The sequence below is a fragment of the Phyllobates terribilis genome, unplaced genomic scaffold (genome assembly GCF_046119375.1).
Source record: "Phyllobates terribilis strain yellow unplaced genomic scaffold, ASM4611937v1 Scaffold_8__6_contigs__length_399053987, whole genome shotgun sequence".
Taxonomy (NCBI): Eukaryota; Metazoa; Chordata; class Amphibia; order Anura; family Dendrobatidae; genus Phyllobates; species Phyllobates terribilis.
The window spans coordinates 128,395,942-128,416,091 of record NW_027362768.1 but is presented as its reverse complement, the minus strand read 5'-3'; the positions used below and the strand labels follow the sequence as shown (position 1 = coordinate 128,416,091).

Sequence of the window (20,150 nt, the reverse complement as noted above, 5' to 3'; positions counted from 1 at the left end):
GTCGTCCTGCTATAGTTCTCACGGTGTGGTTGATCTCCCCAGGGGCATGACTTTGCATGGATGAAACATGACAAATGACCAGTGTAAAAAAAAAAAAAAAAAAAAAGAACCCCTGAAAAAGATGGCCGAACACTTATCTAAAGGTCTCCATGTACAAACTCCAGTGATCTGAGCTCGCCAACAGTCTGAAGGAGAAGGGGGTCTCCAGACAGGTTGCGTAGAGGAAAAAAGTTCCGGCCTGCTGGATTTCCAATGGTCAATCCTTTTGTTCTCCCCAGAAATAAGGTGGCTCAGTGGATAGCACTGCAGCTTTGCAGCGCTGGGGTCCTGGGTTCAATTTTCACCAAAGACGACATCTGCAAGGAGTTTGTATCTTCTCCCCGTGTTTGTGTGGGTTTCCTCCAGGTTCTCTGGTTTCTTCCCACACTCCAAAGACATACTGATAGGGAATGTAGATTGTGAGCCCCAGTGGGGACAGTGCCGATCATGTATGTAAAGCGCTGTGGAATTAATGGCTTTATTTAAGTGAGTAAAATAAATAAATCAATAAGCCGCTGTTATTAGAGTCTGGCATCGGCACCCTCACAGAGAACACGCACGACACCGCTGAGCCGAGCGCGCTTGTGTATGGGGGCATGATCATAACTATCTAGTGTGTACGGGGACCTATGCAGAGAATGTTCATAAATAAAAAATGTCAGAAGAGGTTTTGGATCGTGGGATAATTAGAAAAGGCCATTAATAATAAAATAATAAGGCGTTCATATTATAAGGAACACAGCAAGATAAAACAGAAAAATATTCCCTCCCCCCCAAAAAAGTTATAGGTTAATAAAATCCAGGAGAGCTGTACAGATGTACAGGTAATAACCATAGGATTTAATAGACTGTGGATGCGGTATAAATCTGTGTAATGTGTCTGTATTACTAGATGCAACACGTTCATAAATACACAGCTCAATTGCCTACAGAGCAGAGGAACAGTCAATTTCTCACAAGGCACAATGCGCCGCATCAATATCCTCATAAATACATGGCTTGTAGGCAGCCAGCAGGCGCCAATAACTCTACGGGCGTAATGAAGTTAACTGAGGAATCAGTCAAATGCAATAGGAAAAGATGAGAAATCATTAATAGAAACGGAAAGAAAGAAAAAAAAAATGTTTATGAACGAACTAAAAAATGAGTCCGGTGTAGTAGAAGGAGTCTCTGACTCCCATGTCCTCACACTTCCCTCGTCACTCATTGATGCTCTGTTCTTATTATTGGCCTTAAGCAGGAAACAGGAGAGAATAGAATTTGGCCAGTGTGGCCGCTTCTGTTATAACAAAGAGCTATAAATGTGCTATACATATATATCACATATAGGACAAGAGAACACCAAAAAGATAAGAAAGCAAAACAAAGACAGGGATAGATTCTGAGAGCTCATGCCATGGAGATAGAAGAATCCAAGCAATAGATATATATTCAGCTGCTTGTTTTAGTGGTACTCTGAGGACAGACAGGAAGACAGCACACTGACAAAATATTCATCTGTCCTCAGAGCTCTCCTCTCACAGTCCTTGTGGACAGCCCCGTACTCTGAGCACCATTCTCCCCTCTGCAGACCTGATTTGTGTAACAGACTCGTCTGACGCCCGAGCACATGGTTATTGTCTGATGCCATCATTATCTGCTCACACATCAAGAGGTTTAAAAGGGACTGTCAGCACAGAATGAATGTCCAAGCCAAGCACAGGTGCTCGGTGCAACCTTGGCGTGGTGGTGTTATCCATCTATCTCCACTCTTCTCCAGAGCTGTCAATCAAAAGACGAGGGGTGGAGACAGACAGAAAACAAGCAGGTGGGAAGGTGCACTTAAAAGGGACTGTCAGTACAGAATGATTGTTCAAACTAAGCTCTGCCGCTTGATGCTTCACGGTGAGGCCAATCATTTATATACACCTGAATACCTGCTTCTTTTCCCTCTATCTCCTCCTCTTTGATTGACAGCTCTGCCTTCATAGGGCCAGGGAAGTGTAGAGACAGATGGAAACCAAGTAGATGAGAAGGTGTATATAAAAGTTTGGCACCGAGCTCCTGTATTTTGTTGCAATAGTCAGTATGTGCCGACAGAAGCCCTTAAAATGTTTGGCCATGGCAAGGGTGCACCGAGCGTCTGTACTTGGTTTGAACATTCATTCTGCGCCAAGAGAGTCCCTTTAAAGGAGAGCTCTTACTACAAAGGCTGAAACATCTACCAGGTCAGTGAATTTAAGCTGGCAATACACATTAGATTACATTCAGCCGAACTATGCTTCTACAGATTGTTCGGCTAACTCTCCCATACACAGGAGCACTCGCTTGTCTGAGCGGTCCTGTGTTCTCTATGACAGAGCCACCAGAAGACATCTCTGTCGGTGGCTCATTACCAGGAGAACAATGTGATTGGCACTCTGAAAACAGACATGTGTGATCGACCTCTCTCCTGACCATCAGACGGCTGGCGCACCCATACACATTGGAAAGTCGGCCGAAACAGTCAATATCAGCGGGTAGGGCCGACATTAGTGTAATGTGTATGGCCTTTAGGGACATGAGCAAAAGAAACCAAGGAAAGGATGCTCACGTGTGGGTTAGGTGGACATCCCCAAGGGCATGACACTGCATGGATGAAAAGTCACCTATGACCAGTAGGGAGAGCACTAGTTATGGAGGAACAGCAAAAGCAAAATACTGGAGATTTGCTAGAATTTAAAATGCAGATAAAAAAGTGACATATTACAGCAAACTATCATCAGGGAGGACATGTGCTGCTGATGATATAGTGAAGAATTAAACAGACGCCTGTATTTAGGACAGGCTTCCATTTCAGGTTGGTGGGGGCCAGACTCTTGGGACCTAAGCAGATCGAGCTGTTTGAAGGGGCGCTGGCGTCTTAGCAGGAGAAGAATGGTAAAGGCGATGTGTGGAGCACCCCACCAGCAGTGCCCTCACTGCATCAGCTCTCTGACCATTGTACAAGGGTCACTATAAAATAAGATGATCACACAGATGCCTCGCCCATTACCTTCTGTGAACCCCAGTGACCAGCTGCATTTTCAGAGAGGAATTTAGGCATTGCCTACTCTAAATCACTGAGCTGCTTTCATAGCAAAAAAAAAGGCTCAAAAGACACTCTTAAGGCCACGTTCAGTATTTGGTCAGTATTTTATATCAGTATTTGTAAGTCAACACCAGGAGTGGAACAATCAGAGGAAAAGTATAATAGAAACACGTCATCACTTCTGTATTTATCATCCCCTGCTGGTGTTGGCTTCCAAATACTGATGTAAAATACTGAACGTGGTCTGCGTGCACAGTAAGACGGCTGTATAAATTGGAACGCGATCGGAACACCGTGCAAGGACTGGTCGGCGGCTCTCCAGCTGGAGAGTGACCGCTTCATGTATTTCTATGCAGCTGTCACACTTGGGTTGGGAGAGCCGCCGGCCAGTCCGTGCACTGCTTTCAGATCATGTTCCGATTTATACGACAGTCTTACTGAACGTCTGAATGAGGCCTTAGCACACAGAAAGATGATCATACAAATTAAAACGCAGTGCACAGACTGGCAGCTCACCCGACCAGAGCTCGAGAGCTTCATGTATTTCCATGCAGCTGTCACGCTTGGGTTGGGACAGGCACCGGCCAGTCCATGCACTGCGCTCCGATTTATACGGCTGTCTGACTACATCCCAAGTAACTATTTTCGCCAAGAGATGAAGGTGTGCAAAGAAGTCCCCTTCCACCTATTTACTCATAAATCAAATAATAAAAGTATATGGAAACAGTTTCTGAACCAGACGCCCACATTAAATTGAAGTTCATCTCTATCCAGACATCAGTACATTTGCAGTTTTGACAAAATCATTTGTCCCACTCCAAGCGAGATCATACTATTCTATTCCATTAAAAAGCAAAACTACTTCGGCTAATTGGAGTTTTTCCATCTATAATGTACAAGAAGATGCCCTTTAAGTCTTAGGTCCAGCACTTTACCAGGACTTCACGGTCCCTTCTGTTCTCACGTCTTAGAACGGTCGGAGCCATCCATTAAACTGAAATGGGCAATAACCTCCTGCCGCTCGTCCACTCTAATAAGAATGACAGTAATAATATTACGGTAATTTCTAACCAACTGGTGAAGCAAAGAGCAATGAGGGAACAGTCTGACCATCCCGATGAGTGACCACCGAGTCCGTGAAACATACACCATTACCCTAGGGTACGAGGCCCATTTCTGGCAGGTGATATAAAATGCAAGCATCACTTGGGTAGATGCACAATGTCAGAGCAATCATGCATGAAGATTACCTTTAATGTATACATGCATGGTAACATCTAAGTGCTTTCTATTCATAGATTCCCACCTTCCCATAAAAGAGGCTTACTAATGCCATCATCCTGCAGGACCTACATTTATATTAACCCACTCGCGACCAAACTAAGGAAGACACAAACTAACCCAATTGCCATAATGTGGGGGGAGGGGGGAGTATATATATATATATATATATATATATATATATATATATATATAGACTTCGAGATGGCTTGTTAGGCTTCTGTAGCAGAATTGGCCCCTGCCTACCAGCCACCATTAGAAAGGAGGGCTTATCAGTTATCTTTTTAATAAAGGCTTGGAATTTCCTTATCTTCAGGATGATGTATAGCCTCAAGACAGATATGAAACATTTATATCTGGTCAGCTAAGCGGTGATTCATACGGTTTTCAATATAGAACACAATTCTGTATGCAGAGAAAGTACTGACCCGAAACATTATCGAGCTAGCGAGGGAGCGCCAGGAATACAAACACGTAAGGACGGTCACAGCCAGCTAATAACTGGTTCCTCTAGATGGCTGCACACACTACAGACGCACAATAAGGCAGACTCACATCCTAGATTGTAGAACAGAGATTATGCTCTTATATTAAAAGGCAGTGACTGATCGATGTGGTGCATGCTTGGCATACATGCAGAACATTAACCTGAACAATAGCAAGTATCACATACAAGAGGTGATGGTGCCGAGCTACTGGGCATGAATGACCACCAGCACTGGTCACGCTACATGTATGTTCTGACCGGGAATCAAAACACTGCCATAAAACCATATAGCAGCAATAACTAATTATTAGAATCTAAAGCCCAACCATACACATCACACCAACGTCGGCTGTGTCTGCCAATATCAACAAATTCAGCCAACATCCAATATGCATGGAGGCCCCCGGCAGATGATTGTCGGGGAGTTCAAGATCCAGCATGTCCACATTTTGGACCGCAAATCATAGAAGGCTAGAGCTGGGTCATCGTGTCCAACCCCCCCTCAATGCAGGAGTCACTAAACCATCTCAGACAGATGTCTGTCCAGCCTCTGAAGACTTCCATTGAAGGAGAACTCACCACTTCTCATGGCCGCCTGTTCCACTCATTGATCACCCTCACTGTCAAAAGTTTCTTCTAATATCTAATCTGTATCTTCTCCCTTTGTTTCATCCCATTGCTTCTCTTCTTTCTATGTGCAAATGAGAATAAGGATGATCCCTCTACACTGTGACATCCCTTCATATATTTGAAGACAGCTATTAAGTCTCCTCTTAACCTTGTTTTTTGCAAGCTAAACATTCCCATATCCTTTACCCGTTCCTCGTAGGACATAGTTTGCAGTCTGCTCACCATCCTGGTAGCTCTTCTCTGAACTTGCTATAGTTTTTCAATGTCTTTTAAAATGTGGTGGCCAGAACTGGACACCGTATTCTCCCTGAGATAAGCCCACCAGAGATGTCTGGCAGTGGCTCTCCCATGGAGAACACAGGAGTGCTTGGGTGACCGTGTATGGGAGAGACGGGCGAGATAGCTGCTGGCTGAACAGTCATTTAAGGTGTCTGGGGGGCTTAACATGTAATATTTAATTGTGCAACATCTTCTTTAACTATGTGGATCTGAACACTAAAAGGTTAAAATGGCTATAAGAATACTATCAAGTACAACCAGATCAGATAATAAAAGTGTGCTGATAATTATAACTAGGACATCTGGTGACTATTTGCTATTGGCCATCTCAGTGACTACTACTTTCCAAGCCTATACAGACAGACAACACTGAATTTATTTATAACATTTTTCCAGCCTTTTAACATTGACGGCATATCCTCAGGCTTGTTCATACTTGTCTACACCGTACTCTTTCAATTACCAAGTACAAACTGGTCTGCGAGCCAATGTAAACAGTGAAGAAGGTGCAGCACTTGCATCAGCGCCGTGGCGCCTTTAACCAGTTGAATGGCAGTGGTGCCAAAAGATTGACCCCCATGGTTCTATTAATGCTTATCCAAAGGATAAACTATACTTTTAAAGGAGTTGTCCAGCCTTTTAACTAGAACTTCTAGTTTTTGGGGGCTCTGAAAATCATATTTGTCATAAGATAAAAGCAAAATCTGTGGGGGGAGGGGAGTCGGGAGGGACCCTCCCCACCCCCAATGCATATTAGATAGTGAGCCAATGCTGCTGAGATCTGATGGGTACGGGTGATTTTATGCTTTTAGATAGCGGTCAACCAAATGATTGCATGCTGAGCAGAGCAAACTCCTAAAACTCACATTATTTCATTTATTGCAAATATAAAGAGTTACACTGAACTGTTGCATCTCCTCAGCCCTTACAGTCCCAGGGAGCAAAGGGTCAGACATGATGAAATCTAACAGGTCTATCCCTTGTATACCTTAAGGGTCAGTGAAGAAGTCAGGCAATGGTCAAGCAACCTCCATGCCCATCAGACAATGCCGTTATTCCTTTGTGACCCCAAAAGGACACAGGAACAGAGGTTTTCTATTCTTTCTACAGCACTGTAGAATATACTACCACTAACATAAGTTAATATACATAGACAGGCTATGGAGTTTTCCATAAAATGCTATATTAAATGGCTTCTTTTACCAAGGCTTTTTGATGTGATGCAGCCTTGAAACAAAGCAGATAAATTCAATATCAGAGCATGGCAATGCATTAATAACGCATGATGGGTCACGTAAGAATATGTTAAATACGCATGAAATCTAATGTGTGCGGTTTCTTTAATGATGCCTGAGTGCTGGAGTGAGTCCTGAGGGCTACCACTTTCTGTGATAAAGGAGATTGTGGCTTTCTCAACCCAATAAAGTGAATATAGTCTCAGCTATATCGTATTTTCAAGTCTCTAAAGATTGGAGGCTTTATTGTTCATGATGATCAATTTAGTCTTTCCTTAGGAGAAAAAAAAAACAGCATCTCTCAGCCGATCCTAACAGAATTATGGCTCACAGTTTGATATATCAACAGATTTGCTCAAGCTAGCAAAGCCCCATCTGCCTGGATTTAGACGGGTGAGGTGTTCTTTTAGTACATTTTTGGCCGTCATGTTTAGCTGTTATACTTGGAGAGCGAATTTTCCACATTTATAGTATACACAAAGGCGACATTGTGAAATATTAATAAAATATTAGCCGTCCACATCTTCAACCTGTCAAACGTCTCTCATCTGTAAAGATTGATGTTCTTTCAGCGATGTCCAGAACACCTTGGGAGTCGAAAAGGAGGGCCGAGGAGGGACAAAAATAGTAAAAAAAAAAAAATGCAGGAGACAGAAATCGCCAGTGGACCCCGGGCAGCGAGGCAGATAATCACAATGAATAATTTACAAGCACACTTTCATCCTGGACGCCCTGAATCCTAAGGAGTCTGGGGAGAAGGCAGCACATCTGCCAAATGAGCAGAAGAATTGAAGAGCGGGGATGAGGGGGGCACAGTCCCCATCGTGGTACCTATACAATTTACACAAGAATCCACAACACAGGTATAAGATGGGACTGCAGTGTTTATTATCCAAGAGTATAAATGAAAATATATAAGAATAAATAAAAACATTTGCACATACAGTAAATAAAGAAGAAAGGAGATCTTGTAAAGCTAAGCCCAGCGTTTCCTTAATCACCGAGGGAGGTAAACATCAAAGATTCCCTAGTGCAACAGATGTAAAAATCATGGGAAAAAAATCCTATTATAAACCATACGGCTTCTTTCCTCCAAAAGTCTGGATCCTGTTGATTTTCTTCCAGTAATGCATTCACTTTGCACCAGGGGATGTTTGAGAAATATTCCCGGATGGCACAAACTGGGCATCATGGTACAAACACGCTCACAGACTGTTTATAAATTAGACCAGCTCGCAGGTTTATCAACGTGATGACATAAATTGTGGCTGCGGAGAATGACGTCCTTATAGTGACGGCTGACGAAGGTTCTTAATGGCGAGGATTTGGGAATAAGAAAACAGGATAAGAATAAATGAGGCTAAAAAGCAAGAGCGCTTTGTAATTGGCATCTAGTACCAGCTCCACCCAGTGCTACACACACCAGCTCCATCCTCAGGCATCTGAAGTCGGCGTTGGGAAGAGTGGGGACAGCTAGTGCTCACGGCGAGATATTTCTCACATGCCTACGAACCTGCCACTATTACAGCACAGCTGTGATCCACCGTCTGCCGACCCAGCGCTAACAACCTCCAGGAGAGGAGCCAGCCAAACTGGTGCTCAGCAGCGAGGAGAGCCAAGATGCGAGCGAAAGAAGAACAGACTCTCAGCAATATGGGGAGAGAAAGTCTCCATTATACTCATAACGCCCTGTCTGCTTGCACGGTGATAGATCGTTAAGGCAGCACACATCTAAGTGACGGGCTAAAGATCATTTACAAATGGCAGGTTGGATCGTCGTGAGGACAGTAATACTAAGAAGTAGGAAACTCCTTGTAGTGGTAGAACCACTGTACACTCCGCAAACACACAATGTATACACCATAATATCTGGTGCAAATCCACAAAAGTGCAAGAGAAAGAGGAATCTACATCATTTTATACAGGGTTATAACGCTGATCTAAATTCTAAGAATGAATGACCCCTTTCTTGTTGCTAGGGAAACATACATATTAATAAATGTAATTATGTTTCATCTGCTTTTATAAATTAATAGGGTGGTCCCAAAATAGTAAATGTTACCCTCTTCCCTATGGCTAGGGAATAAAAGGGAAATCAAGGACAGGACCCCAGAGCAGATAACTGCACAACTTCATCATGAATGGGGCAAATATGCCCATACTCTACTTACGATTCAATAATGGTATATTGGACTGCCCAAGAAAGATGAATAGAGGATAATTTACTAGTTTGGAAACAATCCTTTAATATAATCCACAGTATAAAGGCCCCGTCACACTAAGCGATGCAGCAGCGATCCCGACAACGATACGACCTGTCAGGGATCGTTGCTGCATCGCTAATACATCGCTGGTGAGCTGTCAAACAGGCAGGCTCACCAACGATCAGGGGAGCAGCGATATCGTGGAAAGAATTGTTCCACTGATGTCCTGCTCCCGTTCCCAGCCTGCTGCTTAAGCAGGAGCAGGCTGGTAACTATGGTAAATATCGGGTTACTAAGTGCGCGTGTGCCCCTAGTAACCCGCTGTTTACCATGGATACCACTCTGCTACGGTGCGCGGGAGCCTCCGCTCACCGTAGCAGAGTGGTATCTATGGTAAGCAGCGGGTTACTAAGTGCGCGCGTGCCCCTAGTAACCCGATATTTACCATGGTTACCAGCCAGATCGTTGGTCCCGCTGGTCACACACAGCGATGTGTGCTGGCCAGCGGGAGGCCAACGACCAAAAAATGGTCCAGGACACTTTGCAACGATCAGCGACCTCACAGCAGGGGCCTGATCGTTGCAAAGTGTCACACATAGCGACATCGCTGGTGAGGTCGCTGGCGAGTCACCAAAACCGTGACACAGCAGCGATCTCGCTAGCGATATCGCTTAGTGTGACGGGGCCATAAGAGTGAAGTTTAAGATAAAGACAAACAATAGAGAATTACAAAAGTTCCTGGACGTAGCGCTTGAAACAAGACCCTCTCAGGAGGTAAAAATACTGATTGTCCACGTTGCACGTAATGCCTTGTGAATTACCCAGATATACAGACAAGATCTACGTAATATTTGAGGATCCTCACAAAGTATGGCGATTTCATGCACCACACAGATCTACAATACGGGTTTCTTTAAAGAGGCCATGTCATTAAGTCAAAAGTGGTCAAGGTAATTATGCACAGGGTAATTGTGCACAGCAGCCTAAAGAAACGGCCCCAAAATTCTGTCATCGCTGCCCATTTGTAAAAAAAAAAAACATATTGGACGTATTAAATAAAAATATCCATATCATTGGAACTGTAAGGTGGATTTAAAAAATAAATAATAAAAAAGCAATACTAAGCAGGATAAAACAAGAGAAAAAACTTTAATCAAGACTTTTCTCACTTTTGACTCGGCAAAAACTCTTACTGTCGCTCTTATTCATTCTCGTCTGGACTACTGCAACTCTCTACTTATCGTGCTCCTTCTTACTAAACTCTCCCGTCTCCAATCCATCCTTAAAGCAGCAGCCAGGATCATATTCCTCGCCAACCGCTACACCGATGCCTCTTCCCTGTGCCAGTCATTGCATTGGTTAACCATCCAATATAGTTCAATTTAAACTTATCACGCTTACCCACAAAGCGCTCCATGCTTCAGTACCCCCCTACATCTCCTCCCTTGTCTCAGTCTACCACCCTTCACGTGCCCTCCATTCTGCCAATGACTTAAAACTTAAATCCTCCATAATCCGAACTTCCCACTCCCGTCTCAAAGATTTCTCGCGTGCTGCGCCAATTCTTTAGAATGCATTACCCAGGACAGTTCGATTAATTCCCAATACCCACAGTTTCAAGCGGACCCTAAAAACCCATTTCTTTAGACTGGTGTATCGCCTCCACACACTATCTGTCCATCCCAGTTGTCCGTCCCAGTTTTCCCCCATAATAAAATCTTCTTCAATTTCAGGTTCATACCAACCATGCACTTAATAGCCTCGGTCAGGACTGTACACATACTGGCAGGCGACCAGTCCATGTATTATTTATCCTATATAGTATATCAAGGCTGCATTATACAATATATGTACAGTCTACCTTTTGTGTCTCCCCCATTTCCTCATAGACTGTAAGCTTGCGAGCAAGGCCCTCACTCCTTTCGATATGAGATATGTTTATTCTGTATTGTTTGTATAAGTCCCCCCTAAAATTTGTAAAGTGCTGCGGAATATGTTAGCGCTAAAAAAAAATCAAAAATATTATTATTATTAATGTCTGCTTTGACAAACAGTATGGTTCACCCATTTTTAATTAAAAAAAAAACAAAAAACGTAACTTGCTCCAACAAGCACAAGGAGTTCACAAATAAGTGATAAAACTACAGTTCAGTTTACAGGATCTCAACTTTTTCTCCCTAAAATTTTTTTAATCAGCAGCACAATTAAAAAGTGCAATCGTAAAGAGGATCAATTTAATAAAGTGTCCATCAAATCCTCAGGAAATCGTTTTTAGGATTCCAGATTGCAGAGTTTTGATGATGTAACATGTTCTTCTGTGTAAAAGGAACTTGAAAGAACACTAAACAAACAAAACATAAAAGCGACCAGCGCTGATTAATGCTGCCGGAATCACCCTTTAATATCTTTCTGAGAATGTTATAGGAATATTAAAAAGAAAAATCGTTCATGGACTAGCTACTATCAAATGAAAATTTTGTAAAAAGGCTACTACTTAGTTTTTTCAGACGATTATGGCCTGTTATAGGTCAACTGAAATGATCATTTGCTGTTGAAATCAATGAACATTCAATATATGGTAAAAAATGTCTTGTCATCAACATTAATTTAAGGGTCCCCTAACACAATAAATATCTGTCGGCCAAACAAACGCTCTGTGGACAGCTCTCTCCTGAACACTCGGCAGAGATCCCGTGCCCTCTACTGCCAGCCTCCCATCTCAGAACAAAAGGATCAGCTGTAGGAGATCCAACTCCCAATACTTTTGTTATCTGTCAGGTGGTCCCCACACATATGGGACTGTCAGCCGATTCTGAAAACTTTAGTGTGTACAGGGGCCTTTAGATATGTTGTCACCTTAAAGGGGTGTGTCCGTCTTCATACATGGGTAATGTCTGGTAGTGCTTTCAATAGAAGAAATTTTGCAATTCATCGCTTATTAAAATGTTCAGCTGCTCTAGCGATAGCAACAATTCTGTTTACCTTGGAGATTGACCATTGTTATTAGACAACAGAGCATGCGTAGTGCTTACAAGCGCTTTCCTATTCAGCTTGTAAGCATCATTTTGAAGCTGGCCGTGATCAATGGAGAGCGATGATACCCCATTATCCCAGACAGCTTCAGAGCAGGGCTTACAAGCTTAACAGCAGCAATGGGCGGTCTCACAGGCAACCAGCTGTAGACAAAAAAAAATGTTAATATGTCAAGGACGGTTGCAAATTTTAATAAGCAGTGAATTGCAAAGGTACTTGTTTTTACAAGCACTGTGACAATATTCCATCTATGAAGACAAGATTAACCCTTTAACAAACAGAACATTTTTAGGTTTAGTGTCCCTTTAAGACTCAGCCCATCCGCTCAGCAGATGACAGAAGTGAAGGAATTACAGCACAGTTGAAGTCTATCAGTCATGAACGCACAAAATATTTTGACTTTAAATAGAGATCGAGCCAACATTATAACAGGAAATGACCTTTCTACGCAGCTCCCACAAGCGACAGCTGAAGATGCCACGGTATGTTTAGAGGAGCGGACACCTTCTTGAAATGCTCTGCACTTGTGCACACAATTGTGGAGAAGCAGCGGTCTCACACGGTGCGGCGGTCTCATACGGTGGATCATACAGATATATAGACAGATCAACCGCACCCTGAACAAATCATCATCTCTGTAGAGGGACCTCCTATATAGTGCAGAGATGGCAGATGTGATACAACGCCTTTCAATCACGGCCTTTTAATTTATGGAGAACACTCCAGCATAAGGACACATAATTTATGGTTTTATAGACACAGGTCAAAGGTAATAAACTAAGCTTTCTCTCTTTCTGATAGAGGAGTCTTACCTTCTATAGATGGGGCCTGGTCTTGGGCTGCATATAACATCTCCTTGAAAGCCTTTAGAAAAAAAAAATCCACAGTCAATGAAACGGTACAAGATAGACAAAGAGGTCAATGCTATACAAATAATTCACTGACAATGACTGAACTAGAAGGGTATGGATGCCCACATGAAGCATATATGAATACTGAGGGACTACATTATATTTAAAATCTCACAAAGATGTAAAATAAAATACTTTGCTGTTTTGTCATCACTGCTTGTATCCAGCGCAAGGCTGCTGCATGGTGTGTACTCGCACGAGAAGAGAAGGCGTCACCGTTTCACTAACAGCAAAACCGCTGCGGCCTGTGATTGGCTGCAGCAGTCGGGCTACTCGAGCAGCTGTTTTTCTGATTATGTGTTAAAGTCAGCTGACTACAGCTGTCAATCACAGGCTGCAGCGGTCCAGTTGTTGGTGGAGCAGTGACGCCTTCTCCTTCCTATGTAAACTACTGAGCGGCCTGAGCTGGATCCAGATGGTACCAACAGGCGAGCATCACTTCGTTTGTTATTTTTTATTACTTCAAACCGCAGGTGAACTTTTCATCTTATCTGATCTTACGCAACATCTTTGAGAGTGTGGCATGATGCAGATATATCCCATTAACTAGTATGGTGAACGACACCCAACAGTCCCTCCTGGAAATAACCACTCTAATGCTAAGGAAACGGTGACAAATGAGAGTATGGAAGTTAGAAAAATGGCACAACAGCTCACAAAGAACACAAATAGATAATGAATGTCATGGGTTAATTATTTTGTCTGTTTTGGCAGTCCATTGAATGCAATGTGAGAATCAAGGTTATCGGGCACTTAAACGTGCCAAATGTGATTCCCAAACCCGAGTAATTGATATGTTCAATGCATGCTAATGTCTGGAGAACTGGAAGCAAATACAAATGGTAAGATAAGCTCAAGAGTCCAGAGCAGCGAAGTGCACAAAGGCAAATGGCACTGCCACATAGAGCTGCTTATATATGATGGTAGACAGAACCTATCAGACTCTGGAAAGGCAAAGCCAAAGGTATAGTTATAAATGAGGTAGCTGCATCATAAATGGGTAGAATTGCAAAAATAAGCAACTTTGCAAATTAATTGTTTTTATTAAAAATCCTCTATTTTCAAGAACAGAAAGGTTTTTTTTTTTAACTCTATAGTTTACTGTTTGTTATCTAGGTTGCTGGCCACCTCTGCAGTCCATCAACGGTGGCCGGTCTCCTAGACAAGGATCACAGTGCTTACAAGCTCAATGGCAGAGTTTGAAAGTGCTGCTCTAAAGCTGGCCAGATCCAGACAGATGCAATGGCTTTATTTTCTTTTGAAGCCGCAGAGGCAAAGCTGGTGTATGTGCACATGTTAGAGCAGATTTTTCTGCAGCAAAAACCAGAGTGCTGGTAGGAAAAAAATCTGCACACCTTTTTTTTATGCGTTTTTACTTGCGTTTTATTCCTATTCGCTTGAATATGTAAAAACTGCTGCAAAAAGGTTGAGAGTATTGATATGCTACAGATGTGAAATGAAGCTTTGAAGGTTCAAATCTGCAATGAAAAAAATAAGCAGCATGTGCTGAGATTTTAGAAATCTCATTCACTTTATTGGAACTGTAAAAAACTGGATTTTTTTCTGCAACAAAAGTGCAGTGTGTGAACAAACTCTATAGGAGCATTAGAGAGGGAACATGGTTCAGCCCAGCAGCTCAGTCTCGCCACTGGTCAAAACTGTCAATCAATCACAAAGGCGCCCCCCCCCCCCCCTCCCCCCACAGACAAACAGGAAGCCAGGAGGCTGGGGGCCGGTGGACTCCTAGGCAGAATATGAGACAAACCCTTTAATGGTGGCTTTCTTTATTTAAAGCAGGGGTGCTGAACCAGTGTAAGACATGTAGATCAGGAGAGCAGACTGTCAGTGATTACATGTCTCACTCTGGTAACAGCCCTTTTATTTAAAATAAGTCCTAGAGGCAGATTCTCGGGGAGCTCAATGCCTGGCCCATAGATCTTAACAGCTTATTTACATATTAAGAAAAATGTGGATTTCTCATTAATAAGAAATCTATCAAGGTATCATTTTAATCCAATGGGAAAGCTGGAAAACAATAGCGCAAAATAGGGTCTTATCTATATAGAGGATGGGAGAACAGTAGGTGCAGCAATGTGCTCACCTGGCATGTCTGTGGGACCACACCACCATAAAAAGCTCTGAAAACCGGCTGCTGCCGTTCCAAGCATTCAAGAAGAGGATAAAATGGAGGATGGATCTTTTTCTGCGCTGCCGAAGACACGGCACGGTTTACGGCAACGCAGAAAAATACCCATCCTCCATTTTATCCACTCATTCAGCTTCCTATGACCTACATGCCCATATACAGTAAAGACCAAAAGTTTGGACACACCTTCTCATTTAAAGATTTTTATGTATTTTCATGACTATGAAAATTGTACATTCACACTGAAGGCATCAAAACTATGAATTAACACATGTGGAATTATATACTTAACAAAAAAGTGTGAAACAACTGAAAATATGTCTTATATTCTAGGTTCTTCAAAGTAGCCACCTTTTGCTTTGATGACTGCTTTGCACACTCTTGGCATTCTCTTGATGAGCTTCAAGAGGTAGTCACCGGAAACGGTCTTCCAACAATCTTGAAGGAGTTCCCAGAGATGCTTAGCACTTGTTGGCCCTTTTGCCTTCACTCTGCGGTCCAGCTCACCCCAAACCATCTCGATTGGGTTCAGGTCTGGTGACTGTGGGGGCCAGGTCATCTGGCGTAGCACCCCATCACTCTCCTTCTTGGTCAAATAGCCCTTACACAGCCTGGAGGTGTGTTTGGGGTCATTGTCCTGTTGAAAAATAAATGATGGTCCAACTAAACGCAAACCGGATGGAATAGCATGCTGCAGCAAGATGCTGTGGTAGACATGCTGGTTCAGTATGCCTTCAATTTTGAATAAATCCCCAACAGTGTCACCAGCAAAGCACCCCCACACCATCACACCTCCTCCTCCATGCTTCACGGTGGGAACCAGGCATGTAGAGTCCATCCGTTCACCTTTTCTGCGATGCACAGACACAAGGTGGTTGGAAGCAAAGATCTCAAATTTGGACTCATCAGACCAAAGCACAGATTTCCACTGGTCTAATGTCCATTCCTTGTGTTCTTTAGCCCAAACAAGTCTCTTCTGCTAGTTGCCTGTCCTTAGCAGTGGTTTCCTAGCAGATATTATACCATGAAGGCCTGCTGCACAAAGTCTCCTCTTAACAGTTGTTGAAGAGATGTGTCTGCTGCTAGAACTCTGTGTGGCATTGACCTGGTCTCTAATCTGAGCTGCTGTTAACCTGCGATTTCTGAGGCTGGTGACTCGAATAAACTTATCCTCAGAAGCAGAGGTGACTCTTGGTCTTCCTTTCCTGGGGCGGTCCTCATGTGAGCCAGTTTCTTTGTAGCGCTTGATGGTTTTTGCAACGGCACTTGGGGACACTTTCAAAGTTTGCCCAATTTTTTGGACTGACTGACCTTCATTTCTTAAACTAATGATGGCCACTCGTTTTTCTTTACTTAGAATCTGTATTATGGCAAGAAAAAAGCAGCTAACAGTCTATTCAGTAGGACTATCAGCTGTGTATCCTCCTGACTTCTGCACAACACAACTGATGGTCCCAACCCCATTTATAAGGCAAGAAATCCCACTCATTAAACCTGACAGGGCACACCTGTGAAGTGAAAACCTTTTCCAGTGACTACCTCTTGAAGCTCATCAAGAGAATGCCAAGAGTGTGCAAAGCAGTCATCAAAGCAAAAGGTGGCTACTTTGAAGAACCTAGAATATAAGACATATTTTCAGTTGTTTCACACTTTTTTTTGTTAAGTATATAATTCCACATGTGTTAATTCATAGTTTTGATGCCTTCAGTGTGAATGTACAATTTTCATAGTCATGAAAACACAGAAAAATCTTTAAATGAGAAGGTGTGTCCAAACTTTTGGTCTGTCCTGTAGATGCCTTAAGAGGGTCGATCCTAATGACAGATTTGCTTTAAAGTGACCATAGATGTCCCAATATTAGACAGACGCTCTGATATTTTGCTATGGTTCGTGCGGTTTGCCTTGTAAAACACTTTCGATGCAATACTTGTCTTGGTCCACAAGGGCAATTCTCAACAAATTATCACAACAGCATAGAGAACTTAGACTGCTCCTAAATCATTACGTCACCATCACTGTTCATCACAAAACAAAGACAACAGATCGATCAATAAATCAGTGCACGCTGCATGTGATGCTCAACAATGTACAACACACAGAATGCGTAAACCTGAATTTGCTACGGATGGTGGTACCGCCTGAGTCTGCGAGGAGCAGTGACTATTCCAGCACCGTCCCTCCGATTTATCCTCATACAAGGCTTGTAAAACAATCGAGCTCCAACAGCAACCTTACAAATTAACCTGTCATTTCCTTTCTGCTTGTAACCCAGCGCAGCCCGGCTCCTAGCTGACAGGGAGCAGAACAAAAACAAGAAGTCATTAAAGGACTAGAAAGTGAAGCGGATCAGTGACAGACAGAGATCCTTGTTCCGGGACAGGAAACTACAGTAAAAGCAATATATCACTAGAAGCACAAAAAATGTAAATTCTAGTACTGTACAATGCAGACTATTGCACAGCTGGAGAGAACAGATCTTAAGAAAATATGCTACAATTTGCTGCGGGTACTTTATTTCAGCACGGTCAACTGCAAGAATTTGGTGTATGCCCTCTAAAGTATTTAAAAAAAAAAGTTATATACAGTACAGACCAAAAGTTTGGACACACCTTCTCATTTAAAGATTTTTCGTTATTTTCATGACTATGAAAATTGTACATTCACACTGAAGGCATCAAAACTATGAATTAACACATGTGGAATTATATACTTAACAAAACAGTGTGAAACAACTGAAAATATGTCTTATATTCTAGGTTCTTCAAAGTAGCCACCTTTTGCTTTGATGACTGCTTTGCACACTCTTGGCATTCTCTTGATGAGCTTCAAGTGGTAGTCGCTGGAAATGGTTTTCACTTCACAGGTGTGCCCTGTCAGGTTTAATAAGTGGGATTTCTTGCCTTATAAATGGGGTTGGGACCATCAGTTGTGTTGTGCAGAAGTCAGGTGGATACACAGCTGATAGTCCTTCAGAATAGACTATTAGAATTTGTATTATGGCAAGAAAAAAGCAGCTAAGTAAAGAAAAACGAGTGGCCATCATTACTTTAAGAAATGAAAGTCAGTCAGTCCGAAAAATTGGGCAAACTATGAAAGTGTCCCCAAGTGCAGTTGCAAAAACCATCAAGCGCTACAAAGAAACTGGCTCACATGAGGACCGCCCCAGGAAAGGAAGACCAAGAGTCACCTCTGCTTCTGAGGATAAGTTTATCCGAGTCACCAGCCTCAGAAATCGCAGGTTAACAGCAGCTCAGATCAGAGACCAGGTCAATGCCACACAGAGTTCTAGCAGCAGACACATCTCTACAACAACTGTTAAGAGGAGACTTTGTGCAGCAGGCCTTCTTGGTAAAATAGCTGCTAGGAAACCACTGCTAAGGACAGGCAACAAGCAGAAGAGACTTGTTTGGGCTAAAGAACACAAGGAATGGACATTAGACCAGTGGAAATCTGTGCTTTGGTCTGATGAGTCCAAATTTGAGATCTTTGGTTCCAACCACCGTGTCTTTGTAAAACGCAGAAAAGGTGAACGGATGGACTCTACATGCCTGGTTCCCACCATGAAGCATGGAGGAGGAGGTGTGATGGTGTGGGGGGGCTTTGCTGGTGACACTGTTGGGGATTTATTCAAAATTAAAGGCATACTGAACCAGCATAGCTACCACAGCATCTTGCAGCAGCATGCTATTCCATCCGGTTTGCGTTTAGTTGGACCATCATTTATTTTTCAACAGGACAATGACCCCAAACACACCTTCAGGCTGTGTAAGGGCTATTTGACCAAGAACGAGAGTGATGGGGTGCTACGCCAGATGACCTGGCCTCCACAGTCACCAGACCTGAACCCAATCGAGATGGTTTGGGGTGAGCTGGACCGTAGAGTGAAGGCAAAAGGGCCAACAAGTGCTAAGCATCTCTGGGAACTCCTTCAAGAGTGTTGGAAGTCCATTTCCGGTGACTACCTCTTGAAGCTCATCAAGAGAATGCAAAGAGTGTGCAAAGCAGTCATCAAAGCAAAAGGTGGCTACTTTGAAGAACCTAGAATATAAGACATATTTTCAGTTGTTTCACACTTTTTTGTTAAGTATATAATTCCACATGTGTTAATTCATAGTTTTGATGCCTTCAGTGTGAATGTACAATTTTCATAGTCATGAAAATACAGAAAAATCTTTAAATGAGAAGGTGTGTCCAAATTTTTGGTCTGTACTGTACATATATACACATACATACATATATATATGGTCATAAACTTGTAAATAACTCATGAAAGAATAACGTTAAGTTAAAACCAAGCAGACCATTGATTTTCTTATGAAATTCTCAATAAGTTTGAGGTGTCACATGACCCTCTTCTCATTGAAAAAAATAAAGTTGGATCCAAAATGGCCACCATGGTCACCACCCATCTGGAAAAGTTTTCTCCCTCCCTTATACTAATGTGCCACAAACGGGAAGTTGATATCACCAAGCACTCCCATTTAATTTAGGTGTATCCATACAAAAGGCCCACCATGTGTATGTGTATGTGTATATATATATATATATATATATATATATATATATATATATATATATATATATATATATATATATATATATATATATATATATATATATATATATATATATATATATACATATATATACATACATACACATACACACATACATATATATACACACATATATACATATATATATATATATATATATATATATATATATATATATATATATATATATATATATATATATATATATATATATATATATATATATATATATATATATATATATATATATATATATACACACACACACACACATACGCAGGGTGGTCCAAAAGTTGGTGG

At 42.2% G+C, this 20,150-nt stretch overlaps 1 protein-coding gene across 1 annotated transcript in view; it reads right to left on the bottom strand.

Moving 5' to 3' along the window:
- XPR1 (xenotropic and polytropic retrovirus receptor 1) overlaps positions 1 to 20,150 on the bottom strand; it is a 144,515-nt gene that overhangs the window by 102,554 nt on the left and 21,811 nt on the right. The window contains exon 2 of the mRNA XM_073643284.1: positions 13,050 to 13,101. Coding sequence (XP_073499385.1) covers positions 13,050 to 13,101 — 52 coding nt within the window. The remainder of the gene's footprint in view (positions 1 to 13,049; positions 13,102 to 20,150) is intronic.